The following is a 20666-nucleotide window of genomic DNA, read 5'->3' on the forward strand; positions in this document are numbered from 1 at the left end:
TGTTTCTGTGCTGCACTAAAGATCGAGCGTTTATAGTTGAGTTTGCGCAGGGAGCGAGATATATATTATTTTATGACGCCCGAAACTTGCCAAATAGTTGCGAGAGAGTCTCGCGTGCAAGCTCTGCACAAAAAGCATTGCAAGTATTGCAGAGCTTCGAACTGGCATTTTATGACTTCGAGCCCGCGCTGCCGCTGTTACTGTACAAAGCACTTGAAAAGAAATCTCAGCATAAAATGAATCTTTAGACATGTTAAACGAAATAAATAAATTTAGGATTATAGAGGCAGTAAACAAATTTAAATTTATAACAGCTCTGATTTTAGAGCTTGAATATTCTATTTAGATAAAACAATACGAGAATGATCTAAGAAGCTTGCAGTATTCAATATGCGTTAATGCTAGTGTCAACTTGGATTGCAGAATACTAAACAGAGTTTTGAAGTGTTTATAATCAGATTCAAGTTTCTGGAAAAATATGCTAATTGCATCCGTAAAAATTCACACATATTCTCTCATCAATTTTAATACCGTTTTTTATTGTATTTTTTCGTTCAAGTTATTTTTGTTCTATGGTTTGTTCCATGGTAAACACTTCGATTAAAAACGGAATTTTGGAAAAAATATTTCAAAAAAGATAAATATTCATAGTATAAAGGAATGAAGATATATAAATAAACACGATTATAAGGACCTCTGAGAAATCAGTTCGTCTAGACCAATACGAACGTAAAATACGGCAAAATACCAGTAGATGACTTTATGCTAGTTTCCGAGAAACCCTAACGTGGAAGAACGTACTTATGTTTATGTATACTCTGGTTTTGTTGTTTAATGTACAATCTCACTCTGTTCCAGTAGTATATCCTCCAACAAAACTCGTAGTCGTTACCACGCGTAAAAAGCCATTTAATTATCTCAACTAAGAATATCGTTGGTGTGACTAATTTTTTTTATTTACAGTAACAGAAAACTGATGATTGCGATCTTTGTCGCAGATTCCATTTACACTCGTGAATTACAGACGTACATTTGTTATCAGTGATCGAATAAACCGCGTCTTCCATCGCCGCGGCTTCGACCTCTGCATAGCGATCCCATTAACAATAAAACGACGAGGTGTAGCATCGTTATTCAGAGAAAGAAAATTTAAATTATTCAAACGCGCGAGAGAGACAGAAAAGCGAGTAAGGTTTCGAGAATGGATGAGTCTCAGTTACACAGAGCTACTCCTCTTCTTCTTCTCTTTTCCTTCTCGCTGACGAAGCAGCAGCAGCGGCAGCAGCAGCAACGTCGTAATCACTCAGTGGCTCAATTATGCATATGGCTTCATACAAGGAGCAAGGGCAGATAAAGAGAATGAGAGGCAACCTCAAACGGGTACACATACACACACAGAGCCTTCTCTCTAATCGATTTGAGCAAGAAGACTCGTCTTGTCGCTCCTCCTTATCCCTCTATGCATGCCACTCAAGCTGCGCATTAACCTATCGTCGTCGTGCTCCAATCTTTATTATGAGGCTAATATTGAATAGTCGGAATTAGCAAAATGTATTCGTCAAATAGAGTACGTAGCGATCATATAACCGCAGTTTCATCCAGACCAAAAAAATATTAAAAGAGAGTAATTCGAGCGCGACACGGTACATAATACACATGATGCAACCTACCAATTGCGCTCGCAAAATAATTCGCGCTGGTTCGAGCACACTAGGCACTGCAAGCTCGCACACGATGAGATTGAAGAGGAGAGCTTTCTCGAAAATTATACGCGGAGCTTTAGAAGTACGCTGTCTTCGTGTGATCGTTAGGCAACCGCGTGAGTGCTACCCACACACACACGCGTGCGCGTTATGTGCACCCGCGTTATGGACTTACGGCAAAGGGCTATATACGAGAGAAAGATGGAAAACAAAAACACGAAATAAAAAAACACACGCGCAAAATAAAACTAAGAAGAAATAAAAACGCGCGGAGGGGGGGGGGGGGCACGCGTATAATAATATAGCTCGGGCGAAAAAGCTTCAGTTTGCGCGCCGGGGAAAAGCAAGCAAGCAACTCGAAAACAATTTCCACTTGCGCTCGTCTCTGCTGCCTAGTAAAGGAGAGTTAGAGACGTATACATATATGTGTAGAGAGAGACGCACTCGAGCGCGTATACGCACATATATATATATATATATATAACATACACATAACGATGACGTGGATTATCAACAGAGTCGCGCACACGCAATGGAGATAAGCAGCAACAGCAGCGGCGGCGGCAACAGCATCAGCAGCAGCAGCAGTGATTGCTCGCTCGCGCGTCCATGTTGCGCTGAGTTAATTAAATTTAATTACAATTAATAACATTATACAACCGAGTCGGCGCGCACAGTTCTAGTTGCGAGAGAAAGAGAGGAGAGAGACAGAGAGAGAGAGAGAGATATATAGACTGTATTCTCGCTTTTGTTTATTCAGCAACGAGAGAGAGAGAGAGAGAAAGAGAGAGAGAGTACCACCGCTGCTCTGCGTAATCTCATCGTCGTCCTCATCGTCGTTGTTGTCTGACTCGCGCGTTTGTATATATGTGTGTGTGTGTGTGTTTTGTTATATATATATGCAATTGCCTCTCTTTCTCTCTCACGCTCTATGTTTCTCTCAAAAAGGCTCTTATTCGACTCTTTATTCTTTTTAACCTCAAGCTTTTGAGTGGCTCCCACTGTGCGTTGTTGCCTTTTTTTCGTTTTTCTCTTTTTTACCGACTTTCGTCTTTTTAATCATTTTTGTGTGTGAGTAATACTTATAGTCCGTTGGCGAAATGATGAAATCCGATATTAGAAAATATATCGTGCGCTCCTACAGGATGTCGAGGCGTTCGCCCAACGAGTTAATGCACGACACGTGCGAAGGATGCACGAAGTTCAAGTTTTCAAAGAGGCGAAAATTTCTAGGCTAATTATTGCTCGACGATACTTGAGTTAATAACGACGGGGATAATTGCTAACGTGTCAATGAACGGAATTTCCAAGTTTATTTAAAGAATAAAAGCTCCGAATATGCTCGTTGCAAGACAATGAAATCTTGTTCCGCTAACTGGATTATTTTTGCAAAATCACGAGTTTCCTCGACAATGTGCTCGAACAAAAACAATGGAAAAAAACGACAACAATAAAACTGCCAACCGACGATTTCACGGAAGACTCGAGAAGAACGCGCTGTTGCTGCTGTACTACTGGTGGAAAACAAATGTAAACAGCATAGGCTACGCGCTGTGCGCGCTTGTTCGAGCTAAGGGACGCACGAGGGAAGCAAAGTCACCGCAAAGGTATGTAACAGCGCGCGCAGTACAACACAGTGAGAATCGAGATTGCAGCTCCCCCCGAGCCGGGGGAGAAAGAGGAAAGAGGAAAGAGAGAGACAGTGAGACTTTGCCTGTTTAAGGGTGGGTGTAAGAGTAAGGGTAGTAGCAGGGCTTGAGAGTTGGAAAATACGCTCGCGCGCCTCACTCTCGCACACCCGCTCGCGCGCACGCGGAAGATTGACAGAGAGAGACGAGAGAAAGGAGAATGGTGAGCATAACAAGCTATAGGTGCCTGCAGCAGCAGCAGAAGCAGCGGCACTACGGTATGTGTGTGTGTGTGTGTGTGGGATGGGTCAGGTGGTTGTGGAAGCTAACAGCAGCAGCAGTGCAGAAAGGGTAGGCAACGGCGGGGTTAGGGAGGGTGGATAGTATAAGTGCAGTATAGAGGCGCTCGCGCTACTATTCTCCGACGCGCGGGGCGCGCCTTTGCGGGTCAGATGGTGGTGGGTGAAAGCTCCCGCTCGCCCCATAACTGTGTGTGTGCCTGCGTACTCGTGTACATGTGCCGCACACTCTGCGCAGCTTCGGCGCAGCACACGACTCCACTGCTGCTGCTCTCTCTGTGCCTCGCAGCGCCGGTTTTCCCGTCCTCTCGCATATAACCGCGCGGATGTCGTCGCAGTAGCTTCAGTCTCGCCGTCGAGCTCGTCGCAGTGGGGTGAACTCGCTCGAGCTCGTATACTTCGCGGATTTATATTTGCGGTTGAAAAAAGCTCTCGCTTCGATACATAGGATATATAAATTGTGAAACTTGTGAAATTGACGGGTGTGACGAAAACATTTTTCAATTCATTTATCCAAAAATTAGTGCGCGAGTGTTTTTATTTCTACTTTTATGTTAAATTACGATTAAATTATGAGAAGCCACGATCCTAGCAACACTACCAAGATGACGAGGCAAGAACCTCGAAAATCGACGAGAACCAGATAGGGTGCATGCAGCTTTTCAAGTAAACGATGAAACGTCGTGGCAACAGTAATAACAACAATAACAACAACAATAATTGTTACTGCCCCGGTGGCTGCTGCTGCCACCAGCTACAACAACAACAGCAGCAGCAACAAATCACCATGTCGAGCTTAAAAAAGCCCAACAGCAGGGCCAGCTCGAGCTCTAGCCGCGGCACCATTAGCAGTAATTGCCCCGATAACAATAATTGCGGCAAGGGATGCCATCACAGTCATCATCATCATCATTCTCGTCATCATCATCATCATCATCATCGTCATCATAATCGAGCTTGCTGCGGCGAGCCGCCCGGATGGTGCGCGTATCTTCTGGTGGCTTGCGTGGCCCTCGGCTCCTACCTGAATTCCCTGAACGGTGATTTTGTGCACGACGACATACCCGCGATCGTGCGCAACAAGGATGTGCTCGCGCTCCAGCCGGTGTCTAGTCTGTTTAGCGACGACTTCTGGGGCACTCCAATGCAGGACCCGAGCAGCCACAAGAGCTACAGGCCCCTGACCACCTTGACTTTTCGGTGAGTGTGTCCTGTTTCATTTATATTGCTTTTGCTTCATTCACGTGGATATATAACATTCGAAACACGGCAGCTTTGAGATTCCGAGCGAAAAATTCGAGTTTCGTGTACAGGGTACAAAAATATAAGGGCTACGTAGCAGAACAGCTACGCGCGCGCGTGTATGCAGAGCCTCGAGGGAATCGTCTCCACGGACGCGCACGTGATACCTCGTCGCAGGCACTAGCTCCGGGCGGCCGAGCGGCTTGCATACACATGCAGCACACACATCGTGTTATATATGCATGGGATATCGAACTTGCTTCTCTCTCACTCTCTGGCTACGTTTAACGAAGTATATGCAAATCTATTGTTAATGCCTCGAACACGTCGGGTATTTCTTTTCGCGAATTCCTTTTCGGGCGGTTTGAAATTCGCCCGAACAGCAGTAGTAGACGTAGCAGAGAACTCGGAATACTTGATGATCAATAGCAGTGCGCTCGGCGAGGAGTTAGCGAGTGAGAGAGGGTGATTTAAACTGTGCTGCAGCACAGTGAGAGGTATGGAGCTAGAGGTAAACAAGTCGGCGTAACTTAATAATCCAAGTTTCAAATCACTTCATTAGAGGCTGAAGCTATGCGCGCCGCCGAGGGCTGAGCTTTCAATAATGTGTGTTTACGCATAGTTTCGCCGAACGCAAAGAAAGAAACTTATTATCTTATAAGCAATAGCTTTCTAGGAAAAAAAAGTGTTTCGATAAATTTGAAGCTTTATAACCGTGATACATTCGATTAGCGATTCTCTTATGCCAATATTTGCATTAGATGCGAGCGACATAAGAGCTCTACTTGCTTGATGGATTTAATTATCTCAGTGATTAAAAATATCATTATAAAAGCGGTAGGTAGATTAGAATTCGATGACCCACAGCCAGCTGCTGTGTGCCTAGTCGCTCTCACGTTAGTTGCAGCTCGCGAGGAAAGTAGAACACCGTTGCGCGGAGGCAGTGGTAGCCTAGTAGTGCACACAGTCAGCAGCAGCAGCAGCAGCATCAGAGCCTCGGTACAAACCTATGAAATATTCAAAGCGACACTGGCGCGTAGGTACTGGTAATGGTGGTTCACATATATATACTGCTATACATATAGACGTTAGGCGCATATACTGTATAGAGAGTCACGATTACGAAACCCGAGTGAATTATTCCGTGAAAGCAACGAGTATAGAGCAGAAGAAGAGAGAGAGAGAGAGAGGCTGACGTGTGCAGCGCAGCACGAGAGCTCGAGAGTATAATAGGCAGACCGAGCGAGCCGCGCGCGACTGAGTATTGTGATGCATGGCTCTCTGCTGCTGCGGCAAGACTCGCACTATTTCGCGCCCGACTTGCGCCCACGGGTATATGCATATATCGCGAGCGATCCATCATATACACCATCACAGCGGCGAGCAATACACAGCTTCAACGGCCTTGAAGCCGAAACGGAAGACGAACACTACTCGCTCGTGGCCGTCGTCGCGTGTGCAGAGCTCGCCTATAATAGCTGTCATTGTTTTGTGTGTGCAGCTTGTGCAAGCTCAAACGGCTCGTTGAGAATTTTCGCTTCATGAGTCGCACTATAGATCGCATCCTTATATAATGGGGCAGATAATTTTCGAGCGAAAGGAAAAAATATTTAACACCACGACCTTTATTCAATCGATTTGTGTAAATTTTCTAGAATTCACGTCAGCGGCGACTTTTCTATTCAACGCGTACATTCTAATAATATACTTACCATTGACGAGCTTCTCGCGCCTCCCTCGGCCTGGGTAAATATTTCAAAGAGAGAGAGAGAGAGAGAGAGAGCCAAGCTCTCTGACTACACCGGGTGTGCTCGCGCATCAAATGATGTTTTTGAGAATCTCATTAAATTTAAATGAAACGCCTCATAAATATAACACATATAACTACGGCGAAATGCCATTATGAGTGAAATTTCCGGGATATCGGTCTCTCTCTGTGCGCAAGTTCTCGTTTTCTTGTTAATGCGCAGTGCGTTTCAGAGAAAATGATTGTTTGCCAGCTGTGACGTCATTTGTTTAAATAAAGAGTAGCTTTTCATATTCACGTAAATGGAGTCAGCTTGCAAAGCTCATCGTATCGTCTATCGATTTAAAATATAAATAGAGCGAGTTGTGACGTCTTCTTTTACATTCGAGAAATTACAAAAGAGCTTTTGTACTTTCGAGATATACATCTGCAGTGGCTATTTTTCATCGATTTATCCATCTACCTCGCTTTTTCATGTACGCGGCTGATTTCTCTCATCGTGCTCTAGCGAATCCTTTTTCTCATCCTCCTCGACATGCCACGCTGACACGTGTCAAAGAGTATCCAGCTTTTCGCGTGTTCGGCTTCTTCTTACTTTGTATTGCAGCGGTGACACGACAGAGCTTTGCCTGCTTTACAAGTGCTTTTCTTTCTTACCTCCTCTTCCTCCTCCTCCTTTTCCTCCTTGTTGTGTACATATGGCCTCTTCCTCGTTATCGACAAAGCGTCCAAAGATAAACATAAGGAGAAAAGAACGCGAGGTGGAGGGTCAAAAGCTTCTCTCTCGCAAGCTTTTCTACCTATACGTCAAGCAACACACAGCAGCAGCAGCAACGGTAGTGTGTACCAACGCATCTTCCCTGGGGCAAGTCTCGCGCTCTAACTCGCTCGCGCGCAAGCTCTCCGATCCTCCGAGGATTTCCCCTTGTGTCTCTCTATCTCTTGCTCCTAGCCTCTATTTATTTCGCTCGCAGGTACAGAAAAAGGAAAAAAATCTTTATGTGAACGCTGCTGCGTGCGCGGAGCTTATTCAATTGTAGCAATTTCATACATATATAATATTCAGCCATCGGGCTTAAATTTTCCTTGGGTAGCGTAGAACAAATAAAAAAGCTCAAGCTGCTGCTCCCGAAGCTACTGTATGTATAAATATTTTTACTTAGCAGAATGTATATACGGCATAAAGATCGATCCGCCGACGACGCAGTGATATCTATCGGTTCGATATAACTCCACATGAAACGGCAGAATAGCAGTGGCAGCAATTACGTAGCTCGCTTGATATTTGAAAATCCTGTGCGCAGCCCGCGTGATATATGCAAGTTCGTGCATAGTGACACCCAGCAGCAGCGACTGCTGCATAGGGCGAATATATATATGCCACACATACTCGCGTCGTTCATTGCCCCTTCTCTCTCTCTCTTTCCGTCGGCAGTATGTATACGAGCTTGCATCCCTAGCAGCAGCGGCACTCAAATTTTTCTGCTTCGACACGCAACGTCGCGCTAATGGCCATCACACCTACGGGCTCAGATTGTTGTACATTTAATATATATATATATAACGTGCGCATGACGTTTACACATTTTGTATACTCCTAGTGTACGTCAACGTATGCGAGATGGAAAAAAATATAAATTATTTTTTTACGTACAGATTCACCAGCATATCGACAGATTCACTCCTTCTTCGATGTCGAGTTTCAATAACGATACAATCGTTACATAGAGTTTAGCGACTACTGTCGCTGCACACAAAAAAGTCAAATGAGCTTATCGTCGAGATCTCGCTACAATGTCGCTCGTTTTTGGGTAAAATTCGTCAAAAGCTCTCTACTCGTGCTATTCGGTTCAGCAACGCGAAAATTTTGTAAGAACGTGTAACTGCGAATGTAATCCTCGGTACTTTCTCTCTCTCTCTCTCTCTCTCTCTCTCTCTCTCTCTCTCTCTCTCTCCACCTGTGTAGCATTTTGGCCCCCTTTTAGCCATTTCCCTTTGCTTCGGCTGAATATGCAGCATCACGGGTGTGTCTGTGTATCTGCGTACGTGAGCGCACGAGTGCAATGCGTGTCGTTAAAACTCGTTTTAACTTTCGCATGTACTACTACGTACGACAGAGAGCTCTGCTCTCTCTCTCTCTCTCTATCTCTGCGTTCTCTCTTGATCTCGCGCTTTATTTACACCGTGTGTGAGTCTCTATGCATATATCCAGTACACATACAGTAGTAGTGTATTTAGAGAGTATACTTTTGTCTGATGCAATGACTACTGCAGTGATGCTACTACCTGCTATACTGTACCATTACGACTGGCACTGGCGCCGCCGTCGCTGCTGTTGCTGCTGCTCTGCACCAGTCCATCAGTCCAAAACTTCCATAATGAACTTCGTTACTATACGTACGTATATACGGGCGCGCGCGGCGTTAGCTTTTCGACGGGCGAAACGGCTCGCTCGCTAGCTAGCTACTGGTAGTATTCTCTAAACTCGTCTAATCCGACAGAGCTCGCGCGTGCGTTGAGTATTATGAACATTCACGCGTGGGCGCACGAGGATAAGAGAGAAAGCTTTGAGTGTGCAGTTCTGTATACGAACTAATGGTATAAGCTCGCTTTTTTGTGCGCCGTTGCGCGAGGCTTATGTGTATACGTTCATGCGCCGAAAAGTTGAAAATTTACAAATAACTCGTAACTACGTTTTTGCTCGAAACTCTTTACTCGCGAACTGTCAATCATGCAGAAATACATCCGAAACACTTACAAACGAATCAATTGCAGCGTACAACTGCAGGAAATTCATCGAAGCGTATACTAGAAAATGTCATACTTAACATTGTCAATGTCAAGCACGCAACGTATTTTCTCGGCAAATGCCACCATACCACGAGCGTAGTACAACGATATATCGCAGGCTTATTAACGTCTCTGGTCGTACACGATGTAGTACTACATATAATATATAGATTTGCTTATACTCTCTGGGTACTGTACACACGCAACGTCGTTGTAGTACAAAGGGAAAAGAGAGTGAAACATAAATGGCACTTGGTCGTCTCTGCCGCTGTACTGTGCTGCTCGCGAGAAAGCTACAATTGCAACGCTGCTTTATGTCCGCGTACACGACGTACCTCTATATACAACGTTTGTCGCACGGCGACGACGAGACCTTATATTATTATACATACGTACACCCGCTGCTATGTACTGCGAAGCGCAAAATGCTTATTTCTCTCTCTGATTTTTATTCTCTCTTTTCCCTCTCTCTCTCCTCCTCCTCCTCCTCCTTCGTATATTGCACCGGTGAGGCAATATAAGTAGAGAAGGAGGAACGAGCTACATGACACGCGACACGACACATTCGTATATACGTTGGAGCGCGCGAACGCCGCCGCGAGCACGCGACACGGCAACGATATATACTTCTTCGCTGCTGTACATGCTGCAGCAGGAAAGAGTGTGCTCGCGAGGGCCCCACTGCCACCACCGCGAAGCTTATAATACGCGTGCGTGTCTTTGCTGCATTATAAAAAAAGCAAAAGCTCGTTCGCGCAGGGTACGTATACGTTGAAAGCTCGAGCGAAACAATTTTTATTTTTTATTTTCTCCCGCACGAACGCGAGGAGAGGACGTGTATTAGTGCATCGGGCATATGGTAGCGATCCACGTGCACAAACGCGTACAATACGTTTAATACCCTACGCTCTACACGTACGTAGGAGAGAGGAAATAAGGGCTCTAGCAAAAAGAGAAAGAAAGAATAAAAAAAAAGAGGAGCTAAAAAAAGTGAAAGAAGCTCGTTAGATGAGCTTTGCTGGCGGCAAAAACTTTGTCAATCGTAATTGTCGCAGGCTCGGGATATGTACATACACGCTCGTGTGTGTCGCGCGCGCGCGCACTCACGCTAACTATATTATATGTACGGACGCAGCAGCAGCCGTGAGTGGTATATACGTTCGCGCGCAGGCGTCGCGCAGCAGTACACTCTACCGTACGTGCAAAAATACAAATCACAGGGCAATTTCATCGCTTAATTATACCAGTTGCCGGAGGAGGAAGAGTTGCATGGTATAAAGGGGTGTATGTGTGTGTCTGTGTATGTGTGTGTGTGTTCATAGAGGACGGAGGTTGAAAGAGGGGGTGCAGGGAAAGAGAGGAAAAGCCTACTAGCAGCGAGCAAGCATTTGTTGAAGCTCAGTGGCACAAAGTTCGTAAGTATGCGTGTGTTTGTATGTATGCGTGAGCGAGTGTGCCGCATGCCCCGCGCGTGCACTGCCTCTAATTGCCTTTCCTTATAATGTACACACAATGCTGAATGCAATATACGTGTATGTGTGCGTCGTTCGCGTATAATACCTACATACATACACAACATATTTCAGTCATGCAGAGACAATTGTAGCATTGCTCGATCGACTAAAATACGCAGCGCGACTAGCGCGAGCCTGAAATCTTTACCCTTGTATATTGTACAGTTGAGAGCGCTATGCTGCTGCAAAAGTCACGTCACGACTCTTTAGCGATTCACAAATTATATCATTTATTTATAATACCGTGCGCGGTATCGATTATTATTATGTGAACCTAGGACAAGATCGACGTGTAAATTAATGAATTTATAATACCACTGCTACAATAAGGTCTGAACTTGCCGCGCTAGCATCAGCTGGCAAGGAGAGAGCGAAGAGCACAGAGAGAGAGAGAGAGAGAGTGAGAGAATAAGTAGCATCGGCGCCCCTAGTATATAATAGTACCTCACGCAGCTCGCAGATGGTTAATTACTTAATTACCCAAGCGTAATTAGCCTCGCTCCGCACGCGCACGAGCTGCTTGCTCGCATCCTCCCTCACGCTTTATGCCTGATTGACACTGTAGCGTCGCTGCTCCTGTGCTGCTGCACACAGAGCACATACTGTAGGTGGGTGTACGTGCATTTATATACGGCCATATATATACATATTGGTAGTAGTCTCTGTATACAATATGTACTGATTTGTACTCATATGCTTATACTATATACGTATTGGTACACGAGAGAGTCGCTCGAGATTGCTTCATTAATTACTTCCCAAACTGTTGTGTCTCCTCTTCTTAGCTTTCTCTCTCCATCTCTATCAAGTCTTAGGCACTAGTAATACTGGCGCTTAGTCTTATATATATACATTAACAGCAGCTACTGTGGAAAAGTTACGGCGCTATTTTGAATCTTACAATCTGACTCGCTCTTGTAGCACGACGAACGATCGATAAAGCTGTAAAATAATCGCTGTTGCGTTGTGCGTGTAACTCGAGTAAGTTACACGTACATCGTGGGAGCTTGCGACGAAGAGCTGTACGTTCAGGGCACCACTGCGCTGCGTCGTACAAGCTCTCTCTCTCTCTCTCTCTCTTTCTGGTTGAGAATCCAGGTGAGCCTCCTCGTACAACGCGTTCTACGCATTATGTATTGCGCGCCACCCGCGATATAAACCATTGCAATTTACGTTTAAACTGCGTCGTACGCAGCGCAGCTAGCAGCTAGCAGCTAGCAAGAGGGTCCCGCCCGCGATGTAATCTGTTTAAGCTTTTCCCCCGCCCGCCCGCGCGCGCCTGCAAGCTCTTCTAGCAGCTAGAGCTACCGTCTCTTGCGCACGATATATACAGCAGCAGCAGCAGCAGCAGCGTACGATGTGTGCGACGCTGCTGCAAGCTCGTGCAGCAGTTCGCAAGCTCCCTCGCTCGTACGCTTCATCCGTGTGTGTATATATATGTAGAACGCGCGCCCCGAAAACGTTATCTCTGGCTTCTGCCTGTGAAGCTTAGCTGCTCTGTCTGTCTCTTGTACATGCCTGCCTCTCTCTTTCTCTCTCTCGAGGTGCTACTGCTTGCCTCTGTCTCTCTCTCTCTTCCTCCCTCCAGTGTTATATACAACCCAAACGGAAAGAGGATGAGAAGTAAAGGGCGGAGGCGTGTACATATAGCTTCCACCGAAACATGCGGTGATATTTATCAAGCTAGGAAGCGGCGGCAGCAGCAGAAATAGTGTTACAGTACATAGCCGAGCTATAGTGCAGTTGTGGCGGTACGTGTATATAGTACCATATATAGACTTCGGGGGCTCTATCATTAATTTGCCTCTCTCTCACTCTCGCTCGTGTTGTGTATGCGGTGCAGCGCCACAGCACATGTAGCGTCATGTACGGCAGCTATAAGCTACCTGCTATATAGCTACGTAAAGCGAGATTCGAGCTTGCGCGCGCGCGTTTGCCTGGAAATCTGTTTGCTTTGCTGGGCGAAGATAGACACCTACCGCGAATTCTTTTCTCTCTCTTCCGAAGCTAGCTAGTCTTCGCCATTCGACGAGATTCCCACTTCGATCTCGCCTCCTCCACAATATCTCTCATCTCTCTCTCTCTCTCTCTCTCTTTCTCACTCCCTTGCCTTAATGGATCCAACCCCGCGTCTATGCCTGTATATACGTATATATACGTGTATGTGCTGCGCGCACAGGAGGCACAAACTGGCAATATTGGCTACGAGCCGGCGTGGTGTGAATCGATCGCTCACACTGTGCTGCAGAAGCAGCACAAAGAGTAGCAGCAGCGCTTGGCACGCGATCCTATATACTATTAGCTTTTAGACCCATGTCAGGTTGGTTTGCTCACTGTAATTGTTTTTGTATTCTCCATCTCCGCCCTTCGTGCTGCATTACTTGTGCTCCTCCTCTTTACCCTTCACTCTCTTCTTCTTCTCCGTTTTCTTCGCCTTTTTCTTCTTCAGCTGCTCTCTCGTTCTTATGTAGCTCCTTCTCTCTCTCTCTCTCGTTCTTATGTAGCTCCTTCTCTCTCTCTCTCTCTCTCTCTCTCTCTCTCTCTCTCTCTCTCTTTGGAAAAAGCTGCTGCTGTTACTGCGTTTGCCATACCCACCTGCTGTGCTGTGCGATGCGCGCAACGTCATAAATGAGAGCGAGCTTGCAGTGTGTCCATAAGCAAGAGGGAGAGAGTATGCTATGCAGTGCATAACTCGGGAGCTTTTATTATTTATAAAATTTAATAAATTTTACAAAATCACAATATCGGAACGTAATCTATGTGCCAGAGTATACATCGTGTATATGTAGCTGCAGCATGTATTCAACTGAGCATGAAATTGCACGCTGCGTGTTCGAAAAATAAACGGGGCAGCAGCGGCAGCAGCAGTGCAGCAATATTCTCGAAAAATCGTAATGAGAAAGATAGAGAGAGAGAGAGGAAAAGAGAGATTCGCGCCGAGTATTTTATTTTATATATAATTTTTATATGTTTTGTGCTCTCACAGCAGTCTGTGCTGTGTGTAAAAGCTCAAATGATTAAATTACATCGGTGAAATGAAGCGTGCGCGCGCGGAAAAGTTCCTCTCCCCCGATGATATATTATTTTAAACGAGCTTGCGAGAGCGCACACGGGTGATTTGTGTAATTTCAACGACGAAAGAAGAGAATGCACGAGCGCGCTTGCGAGAGGAAAACGGGGAGTCGAGGCGGCGGCGCGAGAGAAAAAATTATTACAGCAGAGAGAACAGTACAGAGAGATAAAATACATACTAACTTTGTAACGCCTATACTCTCGCGAGCGGAATGTTCTCGAGAGCATATGGGTCGGGTACATGGAAAACGTGACGAACGTGTACACGCGTGTACGTATATAGTTCGCAGTTGGGTGCGGAGGCTGGAGGAGTAGGGTGAAATTTTCCAGTGAAAATTTTCAACTGCCACGCGAATGTGCGATACGGTACGGATATAAAGTAAGAGACGAACAATGGGAGCAATAAGGAAATAAGGATCGAGCTCAAGCTCTGCGCGCCCGTTCGCTTTTTGATGTCTCGTCGTAAAACTCGAAATATATACGGCTTATTTTGAGGAATGCATCGCGTTATTCGCAAAACGGCCCGTCTCGGCGCGCTCTCTGGAGGCAATTCGGACGGGGGATGGTTACAGGCACATAAGTGCGAAATGAGTTAAACAATGGGCGAAAAGCTATATGTATAGAGTAGCATACTGGGCCTAGAGAGAGAGAGAGAGAGAGCCGAGCAGTGTAAGGAACTTGAAGCATCGATCTGCGCGTGCAGTTTCACGCATGCTAATACGGGCTTACGCTATTAAGCAACGAAACACGTACGCACACACATAGCTAAACTACAGCCAGTCGATTTTGTTGTAGACATATGTATATAGTGTAGTAGGAAGCAGCAGCAGGCAAATGCGTGAGAGCCTCCTGACTAATTACTATAGCTACTGCTGTACTGTTATGTGACAGGGTGTATAAATAATGAACATTCCATTGGCTCGTTTTGTGGCTTGAGAAATCCCCGATAATTGCACGTCATTATTGCTTCGAGAGTAAAGCCATGCTGCGAACTTCTCATTTTGCGGTGTGTGTTAGTGTGTATGTTATACGTGTGTGGGTGTATTGGACAGTGATTCGTACTTCGGGAGCCGAGTTTCGAAAAGTATATTAGCATACACTTGCAGACTAAGCGATATTCGTGATTAAGTTGTCGTTCGCATGAGGACACTACTTTATCCGATAGGTGAATTTGACGGATGATATTTTTTCGATGTTATGTCCTTATATTCGGTTTATCTTACTAATTTTTTTTATATATTTGTGTGTATACCTGCAATTAGGCAACCAAACGTATTTTATCAATTTTTAATTTGTTTTTTTTTCATCTCGCGCGTGCATAAACTCCAAACTAATGGATATTTCGAATGCTGCTGCGAAAAATATTTTCTACACGGCAGCAGCAGCAGCTCCGGGAGAATCGATCAATTAATACTTCGCATTATTTCTGGTATATAACTTCTACTCTACGGCTGGAATGTCGCACGGCGGGGGCTACTCAACAGAACTCGTGTAAAAGATATTTATAAAAGCAGTAAATATTTGACGGGAAAAGTTTATTAAATCCATGATGCATTTTGTTTTTCCCTTTCACTCTGCTGTTTACACATTCGCGTACTTTGCGCTTCTCTGGCTCCGTTTGTTTGACCTCATTTGCTATTGTTATATTATTATTTTTATTATTTTTACAAGTTTTATTATTATTATCATTATCGGGTTCCGACCTCCATTATCGTGTGCGTGGCCAAACGAGCATTAAAGCAATTTTTAACTTTTTAGCTCTCATTCTCTCTCTTTTTTTATTATTATTTTCTCTACATAATGTGCAGTCCGCACACACCACACAACGAGCATTTATAAAGTTACTCTTTTATATTCCGTTGGAAGAGGAACAAGTTCCCTTTATTATTACACGAGAATTCCATGCTCGACAAAACTCGAGAACACACGCTCATACAGAGGCTGCTGCTGCTGCTGCTGCTGCTGCTGCTGCCAGAGAGACGTCATGAAAGTGGAGGAAAAAAGGAACGAATTGAATGCTGCGCGTACGTATACGCGAAAAACTTTTTTTCTGGCCCGCCGGGATGGAAAATTAACGTTAAAGCCCCTCCGCTCGCGCTAAAACTGCTAAAGTTACATTAAGCGCCCGCTCGGCGTGGTGCGATGATCGTAAACGCTCACACGTATGAATGAATTTATAATCACGATCGGTGCTGCGGTTATATGCATTCTCGCGAGCTATTGCATGTGCAAGCTCTCTGTAATGCGAAGTATATAATATCGTAACCGATGGCTATTTAATTTTCGCTTTTATGCACACATACTCATACACACACGCACACCACGCCCCCGAGTAAGTGGGCTAACCGAAGAAAACACACACGTGGCACAACAGTTGCAACAATTTTCAGGGCCATGTACGCTGCAGCACATAGGTATATATTGTTGTATGTACCAAGCAGCTGTAAGACTTAGCCTTTTACCCGCAACGTTTGTGCACCGCACGCGCCGGAATAATAGTTTGCTGCAGGTGTTCTCTCTCTCTCTCTCTGCGCAACGGCGTACACACATGGGCACGTACTTATGAAATACACGGGACTTTGTGCGAGTTTACGTGAGAGGGGATGGCGTAATTAACTAAAAATTGTCTACATTTTGGCCGCAGCATGCAGCATGTCGCACAGCAGCACAGCAGAAGCGCATCAGCACTCCTATATGTATGTACATGTCACGCGATGCTTTAACCATCTCAAACGGCCCCGACGCTCTCTCGTCGGTTAGTGCAGCGGCACGTAGTTATGTACAAACATACGAGTTCGCGCACGAAAGCATCCGCACCGACTGCACATGTGTACGTATGTACGTACGTATCGTACATGGTTATTCTTGAATTTTCACCCCTTTGCGCTGGCACCCAAGCTGCTGCTGCTGTGTGCTACTGATGATGCCGTTCCAGCTGCTGCTTCTGCCAACGCTGCAGCAGTAGCTGCACTGAGAGAGGGAAAGGAAGAGAGAGCTAGAATTGGCAAAGCAATTAGCGTAATTATTAATGAAGAGGGCCTGCTCGACCTGACCTCGGAGAATCTTTGCGTATGTAACGAATGTACGAGGTACAAGCTCGTGTTAGCTTGGATATAACTGTAAATGAGAAATCACTCGTTTCTATTCTATTTCTCTTTTTTAACGATACCGATGGATCACTCTTTGGTTTTCGAAAGGAAAGAGAAAGTTTGTAAAAAGAGAAGAGGAGAAACATTTCATCCTCGCATCCGCAAGAAAACTAATGTAAATCAGATCAATTGCAAGAAAGAGCGAATAAAAAAATATGAAGGAGAAGAAAGGATAAAGAGATATAGTGCTAAGGTGTAAAAGATAAAGGACCAGTGCTTTACTTTGACCGCAGCATTAGAAAAGATCAGTAAGCCATGAGGGGGAGAGAAGTGGGAACAAAGTATAAGGGAGAGAAAAAATAAAGAAGTAAAGCTCGTTCGGATGCTCGGCCACGTAGCACCAGCAGCAGTAGCGGTAGTAGCAGCAAACCACGGGTAGTTCTCGCTACGTTGCTGTGCAGCAACATCTACAGCAGCAGCAGCATCAGTAAAAAGAGGGAGAGAGAAGCCCATCTCGCCCGCGCCGTTTGCTATATGAACTTGGCTTGCGAGCTATATACAGACGGACACTGTGCGGCTGTTGCTGCTGCTAGCTGCTCTCGACCTTTTTGCCCGCGCGTATATAAGGAGATTTACCTCTTGCGCGCTCAGACACGCACTCGAAAACTTGTTTCACTGCTGCTACACTACGTACAAGCCTTGACTCCTGATACGTGTGTAGATATATATAGCTGTGTGCCCCTGTTTAACCCAAGTGATCGTTAGTATCTTCACTCTTGATTTTCTCTTCAGGACGCTGCCGTTGCTGCTGCTAGTGCTGTTGCAAAAGTTAATGTGTGTGTTGCGCGTGTGTGTACAATCCACGTCGGAGGAGAGAGAGAGGTAGAGAGTTTTTTTCTTTGCTTTCGCGAGCGTGAAAACTTTTTCCCCCGTTGCTGCTGGTGCTGCTCGTCTTCTTGAGAGACTTTTAGCCTTTTTCTCTCGACGCTAAGTCCAAATACACTATGGATGGATATTGCATACGCACACACGTACACGCAACACAACACAAACATTATATATGGGTCAAAATAATACTTTTTTACAAAACCGTGCGCACGTGTGTCAGCGATCTTGACGCGCTTTTGGTATGTTATAGTACATGGTAAAAAGGTCCCAAAAACAAAATTTTAGCCCCCCTCCCCCCTCCTACCCCCCACTTCCGGTATAAACGTCCATTTTCGATCTATATTTTTTCTGAGGACATGAAGCAATTAAAAAATCTGAAAAAATTTATAAAAATACTTTTCAACAATTTAAACAACCTTGAATTTGTTCAGTTTTTTATTGCATTAAAAAACATAACCTCAATTTTTTCAGATTTTTTCAGATGACCTACACCACCTTTTGAAGCCAAAAACCGCTTTTTTTTGACGAAAATAATTTTTTTAAGACGGTAAGAAGCCTCGAAAAATCTGGAAAAATTTTTTTCTCGTTTTTTCATCAAAATACATATCCTCAAATTTTTTCAGATTTTTTGATTGAAGGTGATAGCTTCTAGAGCTGAAAAATGCTATCTAGCATCAAAATAGTTTCATCATATCTTAATGTGTCTTCAGAAACGTCTTCAGAATTTTGCGTTAATCTTTGTCCTGCTCTAGATTGAGCTAGGAGGCTTCAATCGGAATTCTGAAACGGTCAAAATTTATTAAAATTTTTCAAGGAATTCAAAAAAAATATTTTCAAATTGTTTCACCGGAACCATCGGGTTCTAGGAACCTTTTTTTGTTAAAAATAGCATTTTTCAGCTCTAGAAGCTATCACCTTCAATTAAAAAATCTGAAAAAATTTGAGGATATGTATTTTGATAAAAAAAACGAGAAAAAAATGTTCAGATTTTTTGAGGCTCCATACCGTCTTAAAAAAATTATTTTCGTCAAAAAAAGCGGTTTTTGGCTTCAAAAGGTGCGTTAGGTCATCTGAAAAAATCTGAAAAAAATTGAGGTTATGTTTTTCAATGCAATAAAAAACTGAAAAAATTTCCGTTTACTATATCGACTCATATCGCCGTATCTCGATTTTTAAATTTTCAATGAGTTTTTCTGAAGGCCTGAAGCACCTAAAAAATCTGAAAAAATTCAAGGTTGTTTAAATTGTTGAAAAGTATTTTTATGAATTTTTTCAGATTTTTTAATTGCTTCATGTCCTCATAAGAAATATAGATCGAAAATGGACGTTTATACCGGAAATGGGGGGTAGGAGGGGGGAGGGGGTCTAAAAATTTTTTTTTGGGACCTTTTTACCATGTACTATAACACACCAAAAGCGCGTCAAGATCGGTGACATACGTGCGCACGGTTTTGTAAAAAAGTATTATTTTGACCCATATATATACTCGCGATTATGTGTGTGTACACGTGTACATAGAGAAGCGTGCTAAATTTTCAATCAGGCCAGAGGCAGAGTGAGATAGAGAGAGAGAAAGAGAGCAAGCGAGCAAACAAGCGCGAGCGAGGCTTAAGACCTTCGATTTTTCAAGTAAGGTAACGCGATATCTACACAGACGTGCTTGAAAGACCCAACGGGATCTCTACCTACCTACCAGCGCGCAGCTTTTATACGTATGTAAACCTGTCTCGTGAACGCCTTGTTTTTTGCCCTGATGTATAGAGAGGTGTATGAGGATCCCATGTTTCGTATTGTTTTATGCTCATTTATTGCCTCTACTTGTGTTGGTATAATCAAGAGAGAAGAATCAGAATTTAATGGGCTATGCTGGATTCAGGATAAGTCTAACACCAATTGTTTTTTGCTTCTTTATCTTTTTTCCTGAAAAACAAATTACAATTATATTTATATTGATTATAAACTCACCAACAATAATATTTTTCATCATATTAAAGTATTTGACGTCCGAGAAAAACTAAACTCTTCAAAAAATGTGTTTCTTCTGCAGAATATTTTCCAAACGTTGGCTCACAACTTCATGAAATTCATTATGTAATTTTTCAATTTTCAGTTTTAATGATTAATACATCTTGATATAAAATTTTTTTAAAATTTTAATAAAATTTCCGAAAATACAATTCACAGAAAACATTTTCATAAAAAGTTTCGTTCGTGTAGGACCTTGATATCTTTAAAATTCTGGCAGAAAAAATACGCGCACAATGTGGTGATATAAATTTTCCCAGATTAACGAAATAAGTAAGGAAATTTGCATGCTTTAAACAGAGGAATTTTTTTACATTTGAAACACGAAAAGGAATATTTTTCCGTGTTCTGTAACTTTGAAAAGTGAAAACTGGGATATTATACATCAGGACATAATGAATCAAAAATAGTAGAATTTTTAACTAAAATAGTGAAAGGTGAAGGTTAATTGGTTAAAACTGAACAGACGAATTTTCATTTAAAACTTTTATTATAAAGGGAATTTTCATCTTTGATCTTGACAGTGCTTCACTGCTATGTTTCTTTTTTTTACAAGTTTTAATATCATTTATTAAAAAACTGAAACATAATTCATTCAACTATCGAACTCGTGTATGAATTAATAATCCGACAAAAAGGTCACCGTTCCGACCGTTTTTTTACAGCAGC

General features: G+C 43.7%; 1 protein-coding gene across 1 annotated transcript in view; it reads left to right on the forward strand.

Annotated features, from left to right (window-relative positions):
* The first annotated feature begins 3999 nt into the window (after nt 1-3999).
* LOC106657122 (transmembrane and TPR repeat-containing protein 1-like) overlaps nt 4000-20666 on the forward strand; it is a 99570-nt gene continuing 82903 nt past the window's right edge. The window contains exon 1 of the mRNA XM_014378439.2: nt 4000-4830. Within this exon, the coding sequence (XP_014233925.1) occupies nt 4304-4830 (527 nt within the window). The 5' untranslated portion in view covers nt 4000-4303. The remainder of the gene's footprint in view (nt 4831-20666) is intronic.

Source organism: Trichogramma pretiosum, unplaced genomic scaffold (genome assembly GCF_000599845.2).
Source record: "Trichogramma pretiosum strain Unisexual culture from Peru unplaced genomic scaffold, Tpre_2.0 scaffold14, whole genome shotgun sequence".
NCBI lineage: Eukaryota > Metazoa > Arthropoda > Insecta > Hymenoptera > Trichogrammatidae > Trichogramma > Trichogramma pretiosum.